We start from the raw sequence: 24,881 nt of genomic DNA, 5'->3' as shown, positions 1-24,881 counted from the left end.
TGGGCTATTTCGGTTCGTGGACCAAAATAGAGCATTCTGTAGTAAAATATACGTGGAAAAAACGAATATCAATTCAGATGAATGGGGATTTTACTGTCCGTATCGGAGCACGTTCGCGAGACGGAATTGATGTGGTGAAAAAAACCATGTCAAAATACGCTCCTGTGAGCTCTCGATTTTTAGGCGCAAATACGCCGGAAAATACGCGTCCCTACCTGGTGATGAATATTTTGAAGTCCCATATCATTGCAAAGCCTAAATCCGATGTGGAAAATAAAATATGCGGCAGGAAAAAAATGCAACGTCAGGACAGCGTCACGATTTCACATTGCAAATCAATAAGATGCCTAAGGTAAGTGTATTTTGGCGCAGAATAGGCGAACATAACCAAAAAAGAGTATACACTGATAAAACACCCGTGTGAATGAGCCCTTACCCCATAGGGCATTGTCCGCAGAGATACACTGTAACAAACCCTCCACTATGAGAAGAATCAGCTTATGATGGGTCTCTGGATGTAGGCAAGAATGTTCATGTTCACTGACAGCAAGCAGAGATCTTGAAAATAGTGGAAAAAATGAAACAAAGTTTATTAGTAAGTCGACAGGAGCAGATTCTGTACTGGGAGCGCTGGTTACACTGGGATATTGTTCTCTGTGCCCAGAGCCAGCTGCGAGGGCCCGGGGCCACCACACTCCAGTTCTGTGTTTCCTAAACATAGGGCGGTGAAGGTGACCGCTGCTGTATAAACAAATCCAATGGGGGGGGGGGGGGGGGGATGGAATAGGCGGCACGGACTGTATTTACACTTGTCAGAGCAGAATGCTGGAAGTTGTAGTCTTCATGGAAGGCAATGGTCATAACTAACTGCAGGAGCCAATTTATGCTAAAACATGCAGTTTTATTTGCGCAATTTCCAACACCATGCCAACATCCGTGCCCAAATTTGCATCATTTGAAATCTGCATTGGAAACATCTGCCACAGATGAGCCTCATTCAATGCGAATAATCCGCGTCCAGAAAACACGGATTGTGTCTCAAGAAGCGTCATGTTACTTGTTTTCCTTTCTGCATGCAGAAAGGATCCACGCAGTGTAGACTATGACACGGTTTTCCAATTTAAGTAACTGAGTCAGTGCGGGCAGCGCTGGAAGCTGATCCCGCTGTCCGTATTACAGCAGCACAGTTTGATATTGCAGACGCAGCTCCCCTTGTATTCAATGCAATACCAACCTGCAATACAGACAGCGCTACCTGCTACCAGTACCGTCCGCAGCCGGTAAAGTCCCAGACAACCCATTAAGCTATGTCCACACGTGACGGATTTGGCGCTAATTTTCAGTTGTGGATCTGCTGCAGATAGTTCGCTGTGGACATTCTGTAGCAAATTCATCCCATGTGGATAGAGCCTTGCGGCATGTGTATTCCACTTCTAAAAACCACAGAAAAATCTGCGTCTTTTTGCCGCAGTTTTTGGCGCATTGGCTTAGCCCTTGCAATGGGCAAAATACACACACAGAATTATAAGGCATTTCTGCGAGTCACTTGTCACTTCTTCACACAGGAGCACTTTTCCGGAATCCGCACAAGAATTTTGCCCATTGGCAACTATAAAATGTGGGTTTTGACATGGATTTTAGATGATGAATTTAAGCGAAATTCCACCATCTACACATTCTCGCAAGGTATTTTCCGCGTGAATTCTGCTGCTAAAAACCACTGCAAAAGCCGAGGCTTTCTGCTACGGTTTTGGTGTGGGATTCAGCGCTGTCAGTGGGCAAAAACTGCATGTTGAATTCCAGCGAGTTTTCACGTCAAGAAGCGATATATTACTACTTGAAGCAGAGATGCTAATTTCCACACGCGGATTTTGCCCATTGACAGTGCTGAATCCCCCCCTAAAAACGGAAGCAGAAAGCCACTGATCTTGCTGCGGTTTTTAAAGGCGGAACTCATGTGGAAACTTCTGTGGTGAATTCCTCCGTGTGAACATAAGTGTTGCAGATTTAGCGCGAGTTAGATGCGGAGTCTGTGCAGAATCGGTATTGGTTTCACGTAAAAATACGCAGTGTGAGCTAAAATTAATTGACAAGTTAATTCTGGACTTGGATTCCATGTTGGAAAATCCTCATGCAGAACCGCGGCATCGTCACATGAAAATCCACAATGAAAATCTACGAAATTCGGTAGAATTCCGGTGGCATAAAGGTTAAACTATATTTTTATTTCCATCCCCCTTCTGGATCTGTAAGGGTTAATAGATGGCGAGTGGCGGCCAGGGGGGGCTGTGCCGCTCCGCATACCTGCTGTGTTATTACCTATAACTCCACCTGTGATGCCACAACACACACGCTCTGCAGGGCTGGAGGGGAGCCGGTCGGATGCTGCTCAGTGCAGATCCCAGGAGGAGGGGGCACAGCGGCCACACAGGGCGCCACAAAAGCTGAGCAGAGGACAGGGCGCAGGAGAGAAGCCACACTGACAGCAGGTGAGTGCAGACCGAACGCGGCGCATTTCTGCTGCTCTCCCCATTTGCAACCAAGCATCACTTGTGTACTTTTACGTAAACGCCCAAATTCCCATAATCTGCCAATTTCTGCAGCAAACTGTTCCAGATGACATTGTATTTTTCTATGGAGATTGTGGGATTATAATCTGGAGGGGCCTCATCCTGCCTGCAATATTGGACTAGCATCACAGACTGCAACTCCCATCGGAACATGTCCGCACGTTATCACTAATATGGCAATGAGATGATAGGACCAATGATGATTAGTAGCAGCGCTGATTCCTGGTGACAGGAGTCGTGTCAGATGTCACCATTGGCCTCCCTCACATGGGTGTCTATTTGCTGCGGAATCCGCGTTCGCGACTGCACCGCAAATCCCGCAGCAAATACCGCCCAGGCCGCATCTATGTAAAGCGTCATCGTTGTACAATGAAAAGTTCTGTGACTTTCTAGGCAACTTTGAATTCCGTTTCGTAATTATTTTAAAGACTTCTACTTGCTGTCAGTGAATGGAAACTCACGCTAAACTAATACGAATCACAGCTGAGGGTTTGTTGCAATGTATCCAGTCTAGACAATCCTTTGTGGCCTCTAGACTGATACACTATCCTGCACTGTTATACTTAAAGCCACATTCACACTGGTGTATGCAATTTAGATACATGAAAAATGCACCATTTTCGCTGCATGTGTGTATACGGTTATAGTGCGTATGCGTGTTTTTACATCCGTGTTGCATAATATTCAATGTGTTTTTCATGTGTGCTTCAATGGAAGCCGTTGGTGTGGAATCCATGCAAAAATGGAGCATTCTGCATTTTTTCATCTACGAGCGGAAACCGCAGTTGGTTTTAGATCGTGTGCTTGAAGAATCACCTTTCCATAGCATGCTAGTGGCGGTATTTGCTGTGGAATGCAGAGGTGGACGCCCACTCCGGATTCCGCAATGCAAATTCACCCCTGCACATGAACTCTTACACAGGTTCGTCTGCACTGATACACTGTAACAGACCCTTAGCTGTGTGAGCAGGACTAGTTTCCAGTTTGTTCCATTTATTGCCTGCCAGCGGAGATCTTGAAAATGTTGGGAAAATGTGAAAACAGCGTCTATGAAAAGTAGCTGTGGGAGAACAGCTGCAAATTGCGGCTCCGCTAAACGCTGGAGTTCCCCTTTGAATGTGAAAATAACCCCCATCATCTCTTAAAGGTCACACAATGGGGTCCCTATTCCGGAGCGAGGAGATGTGCCTGACCCAAATGATCCTGCAGGTAGAAGCCGGATATTGCTGCATCGCTGAGCTGGGAGAACTGGGCCTCGTACAGTTCAGAGATGTAAGTACCAAGTGCAATGATCTGCAGCGTAAATCACCATGTGTGAGCAGTTACAGGGAGCAATAATCTGCAGATCTCTCAGGGGGTCAGTGGTGTAATAATCTGCAGGATACATCATTATGTATCAAGAGGTAGAGAGGATGGAGTGATGTTCTGCAGATCTCTAGAGGTCAGTGGTGTAATAATCTGCAGCATATATCACTATATTTCACAGAGTAGGCAGAGCAAAAAGTCTCCAAATTTAACTTGAGTAGCCCTTTCACAGTGGTGACTTGAATTAAAAAATATAATTTTTATTTTGAACTTTTTAAAAATGCACATATAGGGGCACAACACATAAAACAACAAAAACAAAAAAAGTAAGTAAGGGGCGTGGTAAATACCATCCAACCACACCGTCACTAAAGATGGGCATCCAATTGTGCTGTGTGTGTGGGTGTTTGTGTGATCTGGTCACCGGCGACCACGAAGTTTTTTTGTCCTGCTTAAAGCCGGTAATGTATGAGGCAGGGGTATATTGGTACTTGGGGTTTGTAAGATTATCCCCAGTTGTTTTGGTCTTTTTTATTTATAAAGCCCACACACCGTAGATGGATGCAATTTTTAGTGATTTGAACGTTCGTTTCTTCACAATTCTTTTTTGCCCCCCCCCCCCTTTTTTTCAAAGGAGGGTAGAGGTACCTGACCAATTCCTAAATGGATAGTCGGAATTGGCCTTGGCCGTAGGGATCATCTCCCGAGGTTGCTAGATATGTATGATGCCAACCTCCAGAGAGAGTCTCCCGGTTAGTATAGGACGGCCTCGCCTCTATAGATAAGGGTCGTAGTGTAAATACTTGACCCAAGCGTATTCGAATTTCCCTTTTTAGTATGCTGATTCTCGTATTTAATTGCTCGACGCGTTTCACCACTTCAATTGAGGCGAGGCCGTCCTATACTAACCGGGAGACTCTTTCTGGAGGTTGGCATCATACATATCTAGCAACCTCGGGAGATGATCCCTACGGCCAAGGCCAATTCCGACTATCCATTTAGGAATTGGTCAGGTACCTCTACCCTCCTTTGAAAAAAAGGGGGGGGGGGGGCAAAAAAGAATTGTGAAGAAACGAACGTTCAAATCACTAAAAATTGCATCCATCTACGGTGTGTGGGCTTTATAAATAAAAAAGACCAAAACAACTGGGGATAATCTTACAAACCCCAAGTACCAATATACCCCTGCCTCATACATTACCGGCTTTAAGCAGGACAAAAAAACTTCGTGGTCGCCGGTGACAAGATCACACAAACACCCACACACACAGCACAATTGGATGCCCATCTTTAGTGACGGTGTGGTTGGATGGTATTTACCACGCCCCTTACTTACTTTTTTTGTTTTTGTTGTTTTATGTGTTGTGCCCCTATATGTGCATTTTTAAAAAGTTCAAAATAAAAATTATATTTTTTAATTCAAGTCACCACTGTGAAAGAGCATATATCACTATGTATCAGGAGGTAGAGAGGAGTGATGTTCTGCAGATCTCTAGAGGTCAGTGGTGTAATAATCTGCAGCATATATCACTATGTATCAGGAGGTAGAGAGGAGTGATGTTCTGCAGATCTCTAGAGGTCAGTGGTGTAATAATCTGCAGCATATATCACTATGTATCAGGAGGTAGAGAGGAGTGATGTTCTGCAGATCTCTAGCGCGCTTCATACTGTATGTTTTAACACTTTCTTGCTTTTCCAGCTGAACGCCAATGTGAACAATTTCCAGCGGCGGTTTGTGAATGAGGTTCGGCGCTGCGAGGGGATGGAGCGCATCCTGCGTGAGTACCGATGACTGCGGTGGTGTTATATGAGGGGTCATATGACCACATGTATGTACATATTAAATTACAGAGTACTCCTGCCCAGAGGAGGCGCTGCAGAGCGCAGTCTGATCTTACAGTCTTACAGGACATTAGCGCTGCAGCCACACAAGGTAGATCTGCTGCAAATCCGACGGCACGCAAATCACACCTAGTGGTGCGCTTGTTATTGTACACATGATGTGGATGTTGCGCAATTTTCCCACTGCATTGCTTGGGGGGGGGGGGGGGGGGGCTGCTGTGAAAATCCAGAGCTGTAGGTGAGATGCTGCAGATTAACAATCCGCCCTGTGCGTCATCCGTATGGATGCTCTGGAGCGCCCCCGCCTTGTGCGACCGCATCCTGGCCGATGTCCGCTGGAAATCATGCCAGGTGCCGCTATTTTCGGATTGGCTCTTCTGTTTCAGATCTCTGCTTCGTGTCAGTGGGTGGAAACATTTTGGTTAACTTGTAAATCCACAAACCATCCTGACCTCATACATCTCATAGCTGAGGGTCTGAGACAGCGTATCAGTGCAGGCAGTCCTCGTAATGTAAGCGCAGCAGTACAAATATCTCTCCTGTCCTGCATCAATCAGGAGTTCAGAAGGGTCTACAGTGGATACATTGTAACAAACCCTCAGCTGGAGGAAGTCACAGGAGGCCGACGATAAAACATAATGGGAAAAATTTACTAAGGTTGTTTTCACGGTTGATTTTATCGTGTGAGTTTTTTGTGAGCGATTCTTCTCTGGCAGCAATGTTCTATTTTTGGGCAATATCACCCATTATTTTCTACAGGAGGCAAAAATCACATCATGCTCGTATGGCGCCTGTTTGTACTACTGCGATGCAATTTTCGCCATTATAAGTACTAGAGCAGCATACAATTTTTTTCACAAACATGAAAAGCGCCGATACGGCGATGTGATGTATTCTTCTCACAAGCAAGATATTGGACCGATATCACGCTCACCCGTGTAATTGCGGACTAAGACCAACATTTCCAGCCCAGCGCCCACGTCTGAGGCCAGTTTCTGGTGTAACACATACATCTATTGGCCCCTCCTAACAAGCCCCACCCACTTTTCCTAAAAGTGGTGAGGCCGGCGCAGTAAGAAAAAACTTCACAAAATTTTTGAACAAGTGTGTCAAAACTTTGCAACTTTTCTACGTTAGTATTCTGAACCCTAATAAATGTCCCTGAATGCATCTATTCGATGACAGCAAGCAGAGATTTTGAAAAATGGGGAGGAATTGAAACACAAAGTCTGTACTGAACCCGATGATGAGCGATTCCCATCTGTTTGTTAGGATTTTTGGAGAGTGAGATGCAAAACGATAAGATAACTGTAAGAAACCCTGAAAAACCGCCGCAGACGCCGCTGCCAAGAGAGATGATTGATCTAGAGGTGAGCACTGCATAGAATGTACAGCCAGGGGCGGGGCTGTGACTACCTCTCAGACATGATATACAGACTGGGTGTCAGCAGTAATAGATGGGGGCAGGGCTGTGACTACCTCTCAGACATGATATACAGGCTGGTTGTCAGCAGTAATAGGTGGGGGTGGGACTGCGACTACCTCTCAGACATGATATACAGACTGGGTGTCAGCAGTAATATATGGGGGCAGGGCTGTGACTACCTCTCAGACATGATATACAGACTGGGTGTCAGCAGTAATAGATGGGGGCAGGGCTGTGACTACCTCTCAGACAGGATATACAGGCTGGTTGTCAGCAGTAATAGATGGGGGCAGGGCTGTGACTACCTCTCAGACAGGATATACAGGCTGGGTGTCAGCAGTAATAGATGGGGGCAGGGCTGTGACTACCTGTCAGCCATGATATACAGACTGGGTGTCAGCAGTAATAGATCGGGGCGGGGCTGTGACTATCTCTCAGACATGATATACAGACTGGGTTCAGCAGTAATAGATGGGGGCAGGGCTGTGACTACCTCTCAGACAGGATATACAGGCTGGTTGTCAGCAGTAATAGATGGGGGCAGGGCTGTGACTACCTCTCAGACAGGATATACAGGCTGGGTGTCAGCAGTAATAGATGGGGGCAGGGCTGTGACTACCTGTCAGCCATGATATACAGACTGGGTGTCAGCAGTAATAGATCGGGGCGGGGCTGTGACTATCTCTCAGACATGATATACAGACTGGGTTCAGCAGTAATAGATGGGGGCAGGGCTGTGACTACCTCTCAGACAGGATATACAGGCTGGTTGTCAGTAGTAATAGATGGGGCGGGGCTGTGACTATCTCTCAGACAGGATATACAGGCTGGTTGTCAGTAGTAATAGATGGGGCGGAGATCTGACTACTTCTCTTATCACTGTGGTGTAACAGACAGGGCTGGAGAAGCTGGAGGGGGAGCTGCAGGAGGTGAACCAGAACCAGCAGACCCTGAAGCAGAACTTTCTGGAGCTGACGGAGCTGAAGCATCTGCTGAAGAAGACGCAGGATTTTTTTGAGGTTCATATAATCGCTGGTCACATGACCTTTGATATACACACATAGAGCATCCTCTGGGTATCTTTGCTCGGTTTATACTGATCCGGATTTCTACTCTAGGCTGAAGCGAATCTTCCAGATGAATTCTTCAATGAAGACACCAGCAGCCTCCTGGAGCTCCGCACCGTGCCATCAGCCGCTGCCGCCGGCAAACTGGGGTGAGTGTTGCATTGTGGGTCATATTCATCTAGTGACCGATATCCTGAGAACTCCTATCACACCTAGGAGCTGCACTCACTATTCTGCTTTTGCATCCTGTCTTAACTTCAAGTCATATCCAGAGCTGCAATCACTATTCTGCTGTTATATCATGTCTTATCCTCTAGTCACCTCCAGAGCTTGCAGTCACTAGCCTGCTGTTACATCATGTCTTATGCTCAAGTCACATCTAAAGCTGCAGTCACTCTTCTCTTACATCATGCTTGCATTACAAACTGCATTCACAAGTGTACCAGCACTCTAGTCACCTCCAGAGCTGCAGTCACAATTCAGCTGTCACACACTCCTCTCCCATAATGCACTGCTCTGTGTAACCTGTGTGCGGACGGCAGTCTCCGGTGTCCCCTGAGAACAGAGGCTCAATGTCTGGTTCTGACCCACTCGGTCTCTGTTTTCAGGTTCACGGCCGGGGTGATCGGCAGGGAGCGCATGGCGTCATTCGAGCGGCTGCTGTGGAGGGTCTGTAGGGGGAACATCTACCTGAAGTACAGCGAGCTGGACACGTCGCTGGAGGACCCCGTCACTGTAAGAATGTGGCTCCTGGGGGCCCACACACACCTGTAGTGCCAGCCTAATGCTGTAGGGGGTGAAAAGGGTTGGATAAGCAGCACCACACACTGATCCGCCATCTACACTACTGAGACCCTCTGACAACACAGCAACACTGGTATCTGTGATTTGCAGAGTTGCCATGGGCACACTGACACATTTTAATACTCCTTGGTCACATGATTCGTCTCCCTTCTCCTCCAGAAAGAAGAGGTGAAAAAGAACGTCTTCATCATCTTCTACCAGGGCGAGCAGCTCAAGCAGAAGACCAGGAAGATCTGCGAAGGGTGCGCTGGGGGCCTCTGCTGGTCACTTTTATGCATTGCAACAGAACTTCACACTGCCACCTTCTTTGTATCACCTGTGGAATTTGCTGTGGCTTTCACTGGAAACTGTGAAATCCACAGATAAAATCCACTATGGAATAGAGGTGCCACGCGCCCTGAATTATGGGCAGACTTTTTACACTCACACAGTGAAACAAAAAGCATGTTGAAGCGCTCATCCGTAAGTCATTTTTGTGGAGGTTATTGTTGCGTTTTTTTGCAGCACTTTTTAAAATCATTGCAAAAATGTGCCATTTAATAAAGATCCCTGCGGTCTCGCATTGGTTATGAAAACTGTGACAGAAAAATGCAGCAAAGACCCCCACAAAAACAACTCGCAATCTGCCTGTGACTCATATGTAGATGGAAGAGTTCTCACCCCTCTAACTGACTTTGGCGCAGTTTTCTTACAACAGTCCCAGAAAAAAAGATTGAGTATTTTGTGTTGGATTTATTTAAAGGGGCGTGGCTCAATAGATTTGGCGCATCTGGGACTGTCTAAAATAAGCCTTATTCTTTCAGTTCACCATATTCAAGTTCTACTTGATGTCAATGAAGGGAAAAATTGTATCCTTCCAGAGGCTGGGACCTGGCCTGACATAATGCTTGTCAGTGCTGAGGGTTTGTTACAATGTATCAGTGTATGGTAGAGGATTATGTGCATGGATATAATGTAACAGACGTCATCTTTGTGAGCTGCAACTGACCGGAGAACCATGAAGCTGCCCACCGCAGTCTAGGCGTACACTCTGTAATACACCCTGTATGTCCATGTATGTCCATAATACATATATGGAAGAGGGGGGAGAGGGATAGGGAGAAAGAGCAGGGGGGAGAAGGAAGGAGAGACTGAGGGAGAGAGGAAGAGAAGGAAGGAGAGGGAATGAGAGCGGGGGCAGAGAGGAGGAAGCAAAGAGAGGGATGGGGAGAAAGAGCAGGGGGAGAAGGAAGGAGAGACCAAGAGAGATAGTAGGAAGGAAGGAGAGTGAAAGAGAGGGAAGGAGAGGAAATGAGAGGGGGGGGGGCAGAGAGGAGGAAGGAAAGAGAGGGATAGGGAGAAAGAGCAGGGGGAGAAGGATTAAGGGACTGAGAGAGAGAGAGAGAGAGAGAGAGAGAGAGAAGGAAGGAAGGAGAAGGGGAAGGAGAGGAAATGGATATAATGTAACAGACATCATCTTTGTGAGCTTCAACTGACTGGAGAACCATGAAGCTGCCCACCGCAGTCTGGGCGTACACTCTGTAATACAACCTGTGTGTCCATGTATGTCCATAATACATATATGGAATGTGTGTGTGTGTGTGGGGGGGGGGGGGGGGGGGGGAGAAAGAGCAGGGGGGAGAAGGAAGGAGAGACTGAGGGAGAGAGGAAGAGAAGGAAGGAGAGGGAATGAGGGGGGGCAGAGAGGAGGAAGAAAAGAGAGGAATAGGGAAGAAGAGCAGGGGGAGAAGGAATAAAGGACTGAGAGAGAGAGAAGGAAGGAAGGAGAAGGGGAAGGAGAGGAAATGAGAGGGGGGACAGAGAGGAGGGGGAGGAAAGAAAGGGATGGGGAGAAAGAGCAGGAGGGAGAAGTAAGGAGAGACAGAGAGAGAGTAGGAAGGAAGGAGAGAGGAAATGAGGGGGGGGCAGAGAGAAGGGGGAGGGGACAGAGAGAAGGGGGGAGGAAAGAGGAATGGGGAGAAAGAGCAGGGGGAGAAGGAAGGAGAGGCATAGGTAGAGAGTGGGAAGAGAGGAGAGAGGAAGAAGAGGAAATGAGAGGGAATACAGAGAGAAGAGGAAGGAAAGAGAGGGGATAGGAAGAAAGAGTAGGGGGAGAAGGAAGGAGGGACAGAGAGAGAGTAGGACGGAAGGAGAGGAAATGAGAGGAGGGTATAGAAAGGAGGGGGGAGGGAAGGCAAGAGAAAATCAGAAGGGAGAGAAGAAAGGAAATAGAGGGATGGGGAGAAAGAGCTGGGGGAGAGGGAAGCAGAGACTGAGGGAGAGAAAGAGAGGGAAGGAGAGGAAATGAGAATGAAGGGCAGAGAAGGAAGGAAAAAAGGATGGGGGAAAAGAGCAGGGAGAGGGAAGGAGAGAGGAAATGAGAGAGGGAGAGACTGAGTGAGAGAGGATGAGAAGAGAGGGATGAGAACAGTGATGGAGAGAGAGCGGGGAGTAGGGAAAAGGAGAGAATGTGAGGGAGGGGGAGAGACTGGTGGAGAGTGTGTGGGGGGGGGGGGGGGGGATATTGTCTCCCCAGCAGTGCCCTCCCACTGATGGGTTGCAATATTCTTATTTTACAGATTTAAAGCGACAGTGTACCCGTGTCCAGAGTCCGCCACTGAGCGCCGTGACATGGCCGCAGATGTGAACACCAGGATTGAGGATCTGAACGCGGTGAGGGGCACTCAGTAACTTATCAGTGGCCATCAGCACACTCTGTCCGCACAACTGACGTGTTTTGTGCTGTCCCTCCCTCTGTGTCAGTCATCGCTGCCCTTCTGTTGTTCTATTCCTATCAGACTAGGATGGCCATCATTTTATCGCCGCTCTTCCCCCCCCCTCTTGTCCATTCCAGGTCATAACACAAACCGAGTCGCACCGCCAGCGCGTGTTGTTGGAGGCGGCACAGAATCTGGCCAACTGGATGATTAAGGTGAAGAAGATGAAGGCCGTCTACCACGTGCTGAACCTGTGCAACATTGACGTCACCCAGCAGTGCGTCATTGCTGAGATCTGGTGCCCCGTGGACGACAAGGAGCACATCAAGCGCTCGCTGCACTGCGGTATGGTGAGTGCTGCACTGCTGCCCACCATAGACGATGACTGCTGGGGCCCTAAACCTCATCAGGGCCCCTAGTCACCCTCTGAACCATGTAATACAATGTATTTCTCTTCCATCGCAGGAGCGCAGCGGTTCCATCATCGCTCCCATTCTGACTGATATACCAACCAATATGGAACCTCCAACCTTCAATCGGACCAATAAGTTCACCGCCGGCTTCCAGAACATCATAGACTCCTACGGCGTGGGAAACTACAGAGAGATGAACCCCAGTAAGTCACCTTCTATGGGTGGGGGAGGGAAGTTACAAGCCAAGACGTCTTCATGATGAATCTTATCTCCTTGTCCAGCCCCGTACACCATCATCACCTTCCCCTTCCTCTTTGCGGTGATGTTTGGCGATTGCGGTCACGGCGTCGTCATGTTGGGGTTCGTGGCCTGGATGCTCCTCAATGAAAAAAAGCTTCTAGCTACCAAGACTGACAACGAGGTGAGAGGCGGGCGGGGGATGGGAAAATACCAGAGATTATAACGATCTATGATCCAGAATTTATCGACTCATTGCCTAGAGTTTTATAATAGACCAGGGGCCACAGCAGGAGGCGCTGCGTGGCCCCTGAAACCAGAACTAAGCTGTCCTCTTCCTTCTCCAGATCTGGAACACGTTCTTCGGGGGGCGATATCTCATCTTCCTCATGTCGATATTCTCCATCTACACCGGATTCATCTACAATGATTGTTTCGCCAAGTCATTTAACATATTTGGGTCTTCATGGAGAGTGCGCCCCATGTTTACCAACAGCACCTGGAAGTAAGTGACCCCCCCTGTCATATACTGTTATGATTTATGTCCATATGTGGCAGTATTATATTACACTCTGTCAGAAACACTCCGGCCCCAGAAGAAGTTGTCCTGTTGCTGCAGAACCCGGCCTGCATTTCCATCTTAGGCAGATATGTAAATGATGAGAGTTGTGGTGATTAGATGAACAGTCTTGTCACTGAAGATCCTAAAAGTGGTTCCCCCTTGGCCTATAAAAGGCTCTCAAAGGCTCCTTGTGTGTAGTGACCTCTTATTAGATCATAGACTGAACATGAGTCAACAATGTGATGCAGCAGCCAAAAAGGCAAACACAATACTGGGATGTATTAAGAGAAGCATAGAGGCTAGATCGCATGAGGTAATTATCCCCCTCTACTTTCTTAGTCAGACCTCATCTGGAATACTGTGTCCAGTTCTGGGCACCGCACTTTAAAAAAGACATAGACAAACAGGAGCAAGTTCAGAGGAGAGCTACCAAGATGGTGAGCATTCTGCAAATCATATCCTATTGAGAACGGTAAAAGGATCTGGGAATGTTTAGCTTGCAGAATAGAAGGCTGAGAGGAGACTTAATAGCTGTCTACAAATATCTGAAGGGCTGTCACAGTGCAGAGGGATCAGCCATATTCTCATCTGCACAAGGAAAGACTAGAAGCAATGGCATGAAACTGAAAGGGAGGAGACACAGATTAGATATTAGACAGTGAGGGTGATCAATGACTGGAACAGGTTGCCACGGGAGGTGGTGAGTTCTCCTTCAATGGAAGTGTTCAAACAAAGGCTGGATAAATATCTGTCTGGGATGATTTAGTAAATCCTGCACTGAGCAGGGGGTTGGACCCGATGACCCTGGAGGTCCCTTCCAACTCTACCATTCTATGATTCTTCCGCTTGTGTAGAGCTTGTTGGCCACTAAACCTCTCAACAACACAGAGAAGAGATTTCACCCCATTACCAGAGTCTGTGAGCGGGCACATTATTGGGATGTGAGAAGCCGGATGGTCGTATCGATGAAATGTCCCCCACCAGGCCGTTCTGCCAAGACTGTTAGGGGGTGTTGGGACCAGTGGATGGGAGCACAAAACGTGACTGGGCTCAGGATGCCCCTTACAGACCACCAGTATAGAGGAGCGTCTGATTGTCCGACAAGCACTGGCAGCTCCAACTGTTTCATTGTCCGCCATCTAGAGACAGGGGGTGCCATCCTTACACCCTGGTGTCTGTCGGAACCATTTCCAGGCACTTGGATGAAGGACATTTGGTCTCTCAGCCCCCATTAGAGGTACGGCCTCCGTTTGCAGTGATGTCATAAATGATGAAACTCGACGCTACGGAGGGGAACCAGGTTGTCTTCAGTGACAAATCCAGGTTTGTCTGGAAACCTCGGGGTGAGCACCTCAATCCTGCCTGCTGCTGGTGTAATGATCTGGGGGGCCATCGCATACGACAGTCGGTCCCCTGTAGTAGTGGTACGAGGGACAATGACAGCTCAGCGATATGTTCTTGACGTCCTAGCTGGAGGCGGCCCAACAGTGTACTAGAGCCTCCATACCCACCTGTATCACATCTTGCATCCAAGCAAGTAAGTGTAGATATATATACTCCTTCTGGGGGAGGGATGTTACTGACAACGAGTGAAGTTACATTCTGGTACATAGGGGGCGGTATTATAGCAGTGGATAGTAATTACTTGGTTGGAGTTTACATTTGGATATATTTATTGTTGCATTTTGTTTCCTTTCTTCTCAGTGATCAGTTATTACATCAGGGACTTGATTTACAACTCGATCCGAAGGTCCCCGGCGTGTTTTCTGGGAACCCCTACCCGTTTGGTATCGACCCGGTAAGTTTTTTTCCATATTGTTTTCCATTGTTTCCTTCCTCAGGGGTTTCACCCCAGTTCTTTGCTGTGTTCCCCCAGATCTGGAATTTAGCGAAGAACAAGCTGACGTTCCTGAACTCCTACAAGATGAAGATGTCTGTGGTTATGGGCATCACGCAGATGGTGTTCGGGGTGGTCCTCGGCCTGGTGAACCACATGTACGTTTATGCTGTGAGAGTGGAAATATTCTCAGAAGTCGCTTTCATTCCGGATAATCCGCTTTATGTCACTTGCGTTTCGTTCCTCAGACATTCGCTGTTACGTTTTATTACTTCTCCCCAGAAATTTCCGGCGTTACATTAACATCATCCTGCAGTTTGTCCCGGAGATGATCTTCATCTTGTGCCTTTTCGGTTATCTGGTGTTTATGGTCATCTTCAAGTGGTGCGTGTACAATGTGTCCAACTCGCAGGAAGCCCCCAGCATCCTCATCCACTTCATCAACATGTTCCTGTTTAACTACAACGACCCGTCCAACGCTCCACTCTACAAGCACCAGGTGACCTGGAGAATCCACATTGGTGCTGCACAAGTACCAGTTCTGGGGGGTCTAGACGCATTAGGACCCCATTTATAGTGGGATCTGTGCAAGTCTGAACTGCAATGTAATAGCTTCTTCTGTCCAGCAGAGGGCAGATGTCTATACACCAGCCTGCTGTGACCTGTAGTTCTGTTTGCCCCCTGTTGTCTGGTCTCAGTTTTTATTCCCTGTAGCAACCCCCCTCCCCCTTCCTCGTGGTTTATTGCTGACTTTAATATTATATAACATCTTCATGGTTTCAGAAAGAAGTTCAGAGTTTCCTGGTCATATTCGCGCTAATCGCAGTTCCCTGGATGCTTCTGATAAAACCCTTTATTCTACGCGCCAATCACCGCAAGCAGCAGCGAATGGTGAGTGCGTGGGGGGGGGGGGTCACTGAACCTTATTATGGGTGAGTATTTACTAAGTATTAAGGGCTCGTATGTGTCCGGCGATGGTGACACAGCGCTGCCCACAAGTCAGATATTTTGCAGTAGCTTGGAATTTTTTTTCCCATAGGAATGCACTGAAATCTGAAATGGCTGATAACAGGAAGCAGTAGATAGCATTCACCTGCTTTGTGTGTCCTCCACAGCTGCACTCCACATCCTCTCCAGAAGAACAGATTGAGATTTCAGACTTGGAAAATGCAAATCATTCCAAGAAGGAGGACAAAAAGAGTGAACACGGGGCTGGACATGGAGGACACGATGATCATGGAGGACACGGTGGTGAGGTACAAATGTCTGCTCCGCGGGGGCGGAGATTATTCAATAGGAAACAAACTTTATTGTACTGCACCCATAACATTCTAGGGCAGAAATTTAAGATAACTAAACCAAACCACCAGACTATCCTTTTGTCCATAGCTTAGCTCCAACCAGTGGACTGATGGTGGCAGAGTTACAGTACTGTAGTGCTAGTGAGTTGGTGGCAACAGAGTTGTAGTACTATAGAACTAGTGTGTTAGTGGCAGCAGAGTTGTAGTACTATTGCCCTATTGGGCTGGTAGTGGCTGAGTTACAGTAATATATTTCTACCAGGCTAGAGGCAGCACAGTTACAGTACTATAGTCCCTGTGGGCTGGTGGTGGCTGAGTTGCAGTACTGTAGTTATAGTTGGCTAATGGTGACAGAGTTACAATACTGGAGTGCTAGTGAGTTGGTGGCAACAGAGTTGTAGTACTATAGTCCTAGTGAGTTGGTGGCAGCAAAGTTGTAGTACTATTGCCCTAGTGGGCTGGTAGTGACTGAGTTACAGTACTATAGTCCTAGCGGGCCAATGGCGGTAGAGTTACAGTACTTTAGTCCTAGCAGACTGGTGGAAGCTGACTTTTTATACTAAAGTCCCAGCAGGCTGGTAGCAGCAGAGTTTTGGCATTATAGCACTAGTGGGCTAGTGGAAGCAAGAGTTGTAGTACTATAGTCCTAGCGGGCTGGTGGCAATAGAATTGTAGTACTTTAGTGCTAGTGGGCTGGTGGCAGCAGAGTCCTAGTACTATTGGCCTAGCGGGCTGGTAGCAGTAGAGTTACAGTACTATAGTCGTAGCAGACTAGTGGCAATAGACTTTTGATACTAAAGTCCTGGCAGGCTGGTAGCAGTAGAGTTGTAGTACTATAGTTCTAGTGGGCTGGTGGCAACAGAATTGGAGTACCATAGTCTTAGAGGGCTGGTGGCAACAGAATTGTATTACTTTAGTCATAGTGGGCTGGTGGCAGCAGACTTGTAGTACTATTGGCCTAGTGGGCTGGTGGCAGTAGAGTTAGAGTACTATAGTTCTAGCAGGCTGGTGGCGGAAGAATTTTGATACTTAAGTCCTAGCAGGCTGGTAGCAGCAGAGTTGTAGCATTATAGCCCAAGTGGGCTGGGGGAAGCAGAGTTGTAGTAGTTTAGTCCTAGTGGGCTGGTGGCAGCAGAACTTTGGTCCTATATTCCTAGCAGATACGGTGAAATATACAAACTGAGAACTCTACAAAGCAGCCGTGCTGACCACTGAGCCACCATGATGCAAGTTTTTGTCATTCATGGGTTTGTATCTAATGTTTTATGGCCTGACCCCATCTGAGGATAGATAAATCCTGCACTCCACCCTCTGCAGAAAAGCATCCAGACAGCAGGTCACATGATTAATGAAATGTTCCCAACTGAAAAGGAAAACTTCTCTTTGTGCCAACTTGCAAACTCCTCCCCTTTAAGTAGAAATATGATAACAGTGGCGGCCGTGAGAAGCAATTATGGGTAAAATCGCAGGAGCCGCTTAGTAACAAGATTATCATTTCCCAGTCAGCAGAAGGTGACGCAATGTTTCCTCCTTTGTCTTTACAGTTCAATTTTGGGGACGTGTTTGTCCACCAGGCCATCCACACCATTGAGTACTGCCTGGGCTGCATCTCCAATACAGCCTCCTACCTGCGCCTCTGGGCCCTCAGTCTGGCGCATGCACGTAAGACCAACCTGTGATGTCCACCTCTCACCCTTCCCCCATTCACTGCCTCTTACTAATACACCACCCAATTCGCTGGCTTCATAGAACATTTTTAAAATAATAGACTGCATGGGGCGCCATTCAGCATCCCAATCCGTCAGGGAAAGTGGATATAAAAAGCGCCTCTCTTTCTCTGGAGGACCCGACACCTCTGTATATTTCACATGCAGCCCATGGATTTGAATATATACATTGTAATACTTAGTTTCACCTGTAGAGGCGCTGCAGGGAAATCAAACACTTGCTGCCAGGTGTCCCAACAGAGTACAGCTGATCTTGAGAAGAAGTTGGAATTCGTTCACCTGATACCCATAACCGTACCTCCCAACTTCAGAAAAACGAATAAAGGGACAACTCTAGGATAGCGCGCTGCTCAGGTTTTTTTTTTTTACAATACGCCGCAATTTTTTATTCTAAGGCATACTCTTTATGTCCCCCTCGCAGTAATAGTGCCCCTCATTGATCCCCTTTCAGTAATCCTGCTCCTCAGTGACACCCACACAGTACAAGTATGCCTGTAAATAATGGTCAGATACCAGCTCTACACAGTGATAGTGACTACAGTGCATTTGCTTCTAATTATAGTGATTACAGTGCAGTTACCTCTAGTGATCACAGGTGGCATCTCCTCTGATCCAGGCGCTGATTACTATAAAGACTTTTTCCCACCACTACTCATCTCTGTACTCTCCCCATCTTGTTGCTACTCTCAATGCACCTCTCCTCTCAGTATCACCCATAGTACTACTGCCTGACTCCTCCGCCTGACTCTGAACACATTGGATTTAGACAGGAGTCAGGTGGGAGGAGTTAGTCCGTGTATAGAGTGGAATGTTATCAGTGGCTGGCACCAGAGTGTGAGGTATATAGCGATCAATGCAGTGACTGATGAAGAGTGTTTCTAGTGGTGGGACCCAGTGGTAGGGGGCAAGACATACAGAATTCCTCCCAGGATGGTGGGACAGACTCCCAAATTTGGGACTGTCTTGTTGAATCCAAGATAGTTGGAAGATCTGCCGTAAGGTTCCCCTCCCTGCGTGTACATAATAAACAGTGTAATGTTTCTGTTGCGTCAGGTAGCCGGCTCAAGGTTGACTCAGCCTTCCATCCTTCCGAGGTCGGTAAAATGAGAACCCAGCTTGGTGGGGGGTAATTAAGTAATAATTACCTGAAAGCGCTGCGTAATAAGTTGGCGCTATACAAATACCAAGATTTATTTATTTATTTTATTCTGTACATTCTCCTTCCTCTCATGTTCCTCTATTTTGACTTTCTGATTGGTTGCTTGGCACTGTCCCACTTTTTGTTCTTCCCCTGCAGAGCTCTCTGAAGTCTTGTGGACCATGGTGATGCACATTGGTCTCTCCAATAGCGGTTGGGGTGGCCTCATCGGCGTTTTTATAATTTTTGCTATCTTTGCCGTCCTCACGATAGCCATATTGCTGGTCATGGAAGGTCTGTCCGCCTTCCTCCATGCCCTGCGTCTCCACTGGTAAGTACATAGGGGTCCGTATTATTGTGTAGACTTGTGTCAGGTCAATGTAAAGAATGTATCTCGATGACCTCACATGGTGATCTGGAGGGTCCATAATGTCTCACACTTACCAGTGAACAGCCTGGCAGATCCTCAGGGGCGGAGCCTGTGCTCCTCATGCAGGAGATACATATTGTTACTGATTTTGTGGTTCAGTAATCACAACAAAATTATCCTAGTTTTGCTTTTTGTGATGTACCGTGTTTCCCCGAAAATAGGTCCTACCCTGATAGTAAGACCTATTGGGTTTTCGGGAGTGGCTTGAAATATAAGGCCTCTCCTGAAAATAGGACCTAGCTCAGGTGCCCCACAAAAAAACCCCCCATAATACTCACCTGCTCCGCGGCGTCCCTGTGGTCTTTGGTGGTGCTATGGTAAGCTGCGTCATCCTCGTCTCGCAGCGCAGCTTCTGCTGGTGATGGGGCTTTGAATACCCCGCCTCCAGCAAAGTGAGCGCTGTGATTGGCTAATTGAGTGCTTGCAGCCAATCACAGCCGGCGCTCAATGAGCCAATCACAACCATTTAGTGAATGACTGTGATTGGCTCATCGAGCGCTGGCTGTGATTGGCTGCTGGCACTCAATTAGCCAATCACAGCGCTCGCTTTGATGGAGGCAGGGTATTCAAAGCCTTGTCACCAGCAGAAGCTCCTCTGTGAGACGAGGAGTACACAGCTTACCGCAGCGCTGCTGCCGAAGACCATCGGGAGGCATCGGGATGCCATGGACCAGGTGAGTATAAGCCCCCCCCCCCCCCTCCCGAAAATATGACATTGTGCCCTTTTTGGGGAAAAAATAATATAAGACCGTGTCTTATTTTGGGGGGAACACAGTAATAATGGCCTTCCCTCCGCTCACCTCCTATCTCTTTTCAGGGTGGAGTTCCAGAACAAATTTTACTCTGGCGCTGGATACATTTTCAGTCCGTTCGCTTTCCAGCGCATTTTGGAGGGGACTGTAGATGATTAGACAGGACTGAAGAACTCTGAATGCTCAAGAGATGCCGCGCTGGACGCCATGTTTTTTAAGTGTTTGGTCCTTATAATAAATCCTTTATATCCTCATTTGTCTCATTCGCCTCTTTTCCTGCAGTGTTTGTTCATTCTCATCTAGAATTAAATGATGTCTTATTCTCCAATCACATGCCAATCTGAATTCATAATGCTGCTGCTTTCCTGTTAGCTCTCAAGCTGCAGAAATTCCCATCTTATTGCCTCTCCTGCTTGTTCGGTGTCTGTATAAAACCTACTGTGAGGATATAATATTCACATAAGGTGCAGTGCAGATTTTACACATGTGTATGTCAGCACAATGCGAGCAGTAGACTGCAGTGTTGTAAATGCAGCTTTGGATGAAACTGGAGTGCAGGACATAATTAAGCAGCAGAATAGTGAATGCAGCTCTAGATGTAACGGAAGTAGCAGAATTATGAGTACAGCACTGCATGTGGCATAAATATAATATGTAACAGGGGAATGCTAAGTGCAGCTCTGAATGTAGCAGGAGTATAAGAGAGGGTATTTTGAGTCTCATGTTGTTACATGCAGTAACAACAGAATTGTGAGTGCAGCTCTGCATGTGGCAAAAATATGTAAACATAAAATGAAATATATCATGTAACAAGAATGCTTAGTTCAGCTCTGGATGTGACTGGAGCATATGAGAGGCTGCTACAGCAGAATTATAAGAACAACTCTGGATGTAACTGTAGTATAAGATGTGGTGTAATGACAGAATTGTGAGTCAGAATTGCAACCATATCTCTGGATGTGACTGCAGTATAAAAAAGGCTGTGACATGAATTGTGAGCACAGCTCTGGATGTGGCAGAAATAGGTAACATACAATGAATTATGTGATCTAACCGTGGCATGCTAAGTGCAGCTCTTGATGTGATTGGAGTATATAGAAGGCTGTAACCGCAGAATTGTAAGTACAACTCTGGATGTAACCAGAGTAGAAGATGATGCAACAACAGATTATCAAGTGCAGTAGTGTATGTGACCGAGTGTTAGAGGCACTGTAACAGCAGAATTATGAGCACAGCTCTGGATGCAACTGAAGCATAAAGCTAGATGTAGCTCTAGTAAAAAGTGAGTAAACAGAACATTATGATATTATCATAATGATTTGCCATATGAAAAGTAGATTTCAGAGCTGCTGAACTTGGGTGGAAGAACTTTTAGCAGAGCATAACATCCGACACATCATTCATCTAATAGCAGTTTATGAGCAGCAAATTGCTGACGGTTTCCAGAGAGCAACAAATCTACATACTGTAGATGTAAACCCTGAAGCCACTCTAGCAGTATTTTGTAGGAATGAGGTTTAATTTCTGTATAAATGAGAAGTTCTGTCATTTTCTAATAGACTTTGTTTCAATTCCTCACCATTCTCAATATACCTGCTATCTGTCAGTGAATGAGAGCACTCATGTTTCCATTCAGAGGCAGTAACCCAGTATACAGCTTGTCCTGCTCTTAGCTGAGCAGTGAATACACACAATCCAGTCAGGACAATACTCTGTAAGCTGCACACATCAGCAGTTGCACAACTCTGTCTGACTGTTTGCTACAATGTATCAGTTTGGAGTCCAGGGTGTTTAGCTCACAGACAGATGTCTAGTCAACAAACCCTCAGCTGACAGCAGGACTAGCAATGCACATGCAGGCTTGCTGCCTCTGAGTGCAAACAGGAATGTTCTCATTCACTGACAGCAAACAGAGATTTTGAAAATGGTGAAGAATTGAGACATAAAGTCTACTGGAAGGTCATAAAATTTTTCATTTCTACAGAGTTTAAACTTTATTCGCATAAACCCCCAGACATGGGCTGTACGGACTCCTTGTGCCGCGGGGATCTGACTGTATGGAGCGGTGAAAAGACGACCGTGTGGTGTTGTCTTCCTGCCTCTGATCCGCGGTTATATAAATGTCCTGTAACATAATAACCACCACTTTCTGCAGATTAAAATATAAAGTCTCCTCGGATAAATCGCCCCATTGTTCAGTCTCAGGTGGAGACGGTAAATTCCATTTACACTGAACACGTGAGACTCTCCCAACTAGTGGACCAAAATCTCCAGCAGAGATTCGTGAAAAAGAAGAAAATGGCGGCTGCGACAGCTGTACGTACATTTTGTAAAAACAATTCCCCACAAAGTCATGAAGATGCACCATAACTTCTGTGCAAAAGATTCCTTGCAATTTCTAATTCTAGTCAATATTCACTATACCTTTATACAGCTACCTGCAGCCTCCAATAGAGGGAGCTGATTATATACAAGTATATACAGCCAATACTAGGGAGAGCTCACTACATACAGATATATACATCCACCACTAGGAGAAGATCACTATATAGAGATAAATACACCACCATTAGGAGGAGCTCACTATATACAGATATATACTGCCATCACTAGAGGGAGCTCACTACATACAGATATATACTGCCATCACTAGAGGGAGCTCACTACATGTGAGCTCCCTGTAGTGGGATATATACTACCACCACTAGGGGGAGCTCACTACACATAGATATACACAGGTACCACTAGGGAAGCTTACAGTATACAGATATATGTAGCTACCAGTAGAGAAACTCACTACATACAGATATATACAGCTATCACAAGGGGGAGGTCACTGTACATAGATATATACAGCCAACACTAGGAGGAGCTCCCGACATACAGATATACACAGGCACCACTAGTGGAGTTTGCTGTATACAGATATATACAGCTACCACTAGAGAAACTCACTGCATACAGACATATACAACAGCATCACTAGAGAAAGCTCACTGTGCACAGATATATATATATATATAGCCACCAGAGGGAGCTCACTACATCCAGATATATGCAGCCATTACTAGGGGGAGCTCCCTACCTAAGGATATATATTGTCACTACTTAGGGTGCTTATTGTATATACAGATATAGACAGCCACCGCTAGATGGAGTTCAGTACATACAGCTATATACAGCCACCACCAGAGGGAGATCACTACTTACAGATATATACAGCCATTACTAGGTGGAGCTCGATGCATAAGGATATATACTGCCACTACTTCAGGAGCTCATTGTATATACAGATATATACAGCCACCAATAAACGGAGCTCATGATGAACAGATATATACAACCACCCTACATATCTGTATGTATGGAGCTCGCCCTAGTGGTGGCTGTATATATCCGTATATATTCTGAGCTCTGCCTAGGGGTGGCTATATATATATATGTATGTATTGAGCTCCCCCTAGTGGTGGTTGTGTACATGTTTATGTAGTGAGCGCCCCCTAGTAGTGGTTGTATATATGGTTATGTAGTGAGCTCTCCCTAGTGGTGGCTGCAGACAGACAGAATTTTCTCATGAATGGCTTCCAGTTGCTCTAAAGAATTGTACTAGTGTCATATAAATTGTGAATATTTTGTTTCCGTTCCATGAGGTTTTGCAGTCTGGGGAGTTTATCTGTACACAGGGGGCAGTAACGACCCCCTTCCCTGCTCCTTCTCTTCTCCCCCCTCCCCAGGTCTGTAATCTGGGTCTCTTTTACGTGTTGCTTGTGGACAGTTACTCCTTTACTAGCACATCTCAATGATAATGATAGTTTTCTGCTGCCAGTGTTGTTTGTCATGCAGATGGTCTTACTGCGACAATGTGGGGGGTATATAAAGTGACGCTGCATCAGACGACCAAAACCAAGAACATTGTCTGATTATGAAATCTGTTTTGCAGTCAATTCGAAATAAATGGTAAACAAGCGGTAAATTTATAGCCCCATGGATTCACCTACTGGGTGTGCAGAGATTGGGGTCACATATTGGGGGTATTGAGGGTGGAGACTGGAGTCTAATCCACCATCTTATATAGAGCATACCATATTTATGGTATATAGTGCAGATGCATATGGGGTGTGACACAGAAATGGAAACACAGCTGCCATTACTTTGGCTGAGCCTTTAGCTTTACACCTGCATCACTACCACCTCTCCATCCTGTCAGAATCTTCATTTTACAGTTCCTTCTCCTTTAAGAAGGTGAGTATAGGGGGTGTGGCCTCTGCAGGTACCTGAGATAACCTCACCAGAAACCTCAGAGCAGATGTAGCGCACAGAGAGACACTGACTGTACGACCCACAACATCACAGCCAGCAGCGGACAGGTAAGAGACGCAGCCACGACTCCGAACTAAAGGAAATTTTGAACCTATAGAAAAATCCTGGGCTGTAAATACAATAAAGGGGTCAGAAATAAGGAGCATCCTATAGAATATATACATTACCTGGAGGGGGAGGGAATTATGGACCATATATACAAAAACAAGACTGACAATGCACACACACTAAAAACAGATGAACATGACACCTGTACTATAATACTGCCCCCCTATGTACAAGAATATAAGTACTATAATACTGCCCCCTATGTACGAGAATATAACTAATATAATACTGCCCCCTATGTACAAGAATATAACTACTATAATACTGCCCCCTATGTACAAGAGTACAACTACTATAATACTGCCCCCTATGTACAAGAGTACAACTACTATAATACTGCCCCCCT

The 24,881-nt window shown here is 46.5% G+C and overlaps 1 protein-coding gene across 1 annotated transcript; it reads left to right on the top strand.

Moving 5' to 3' along the window:
• Positions 1–2,359: 2,359 nt before the first annotated feature.
• ATP6V0A4 (ATPase H+ transporting V0 subunit a4) lies at positions 2,360–20,361 on the top strand. Its single transcript, XM_066590797.1, has 21 exons — positions 2,360–2,489; positions 3,718–3,842; positions 5,575–5,653; positions 6,990–7,087; positions 8,037–8,162; positions 8,262–8,359; positions 8,819–8,945; positions 9,174–9,256; positions 11,573–11,666; positions 11,848–12,060; positions 12,176–12,326; positions 12,405–12,544; positions 12,708–12,865; positions 14,627–14,720; positions 14,799–14,917; positions 15,042–15,258; positions 15,543–15,650; positions 15,875–16,015; positions 17,605–17,722; positions 19,085–19,256; positions 20,173–20,361. Exons 2-21 carry the CDS (start codon positions 3,726–3,728, stop codon positions 20,264–20,266), a joined length of 2,547 nt encoding a protein of 848 aa, XP_066446894.1. The 5' UTR covers positions 2,360–2,489; positions 3,718–3,725; the 3' UTR covers positions 20,267–20,361.
• The last annotated feature ends 4,520 nt before the right edge of the window (positions 20,362–24,881 follow it).

The sequence above is a fragment of the Eleutherodactylus coqui genome, chromosome 2, assembly GCF_035609145.1.
Source record: "Eleutherodactylus coqui strain aEleCoq1 chromosome 2, aEleCoq1.hap1, whole genome shotgun sequence".
Taxonomy (NCBI): domain Eukaryota; kingdom Metazoa; phylum Chordata; class Amphibia; order Anura; family Eleutherodactylidae; genus Eleutherodactylus; species Eleutherodactylus coqui.
Note: the sequence above shows the minus strand (reverse complement) of the source record. Positions and strands in the feature narration are given on the sequence as shown.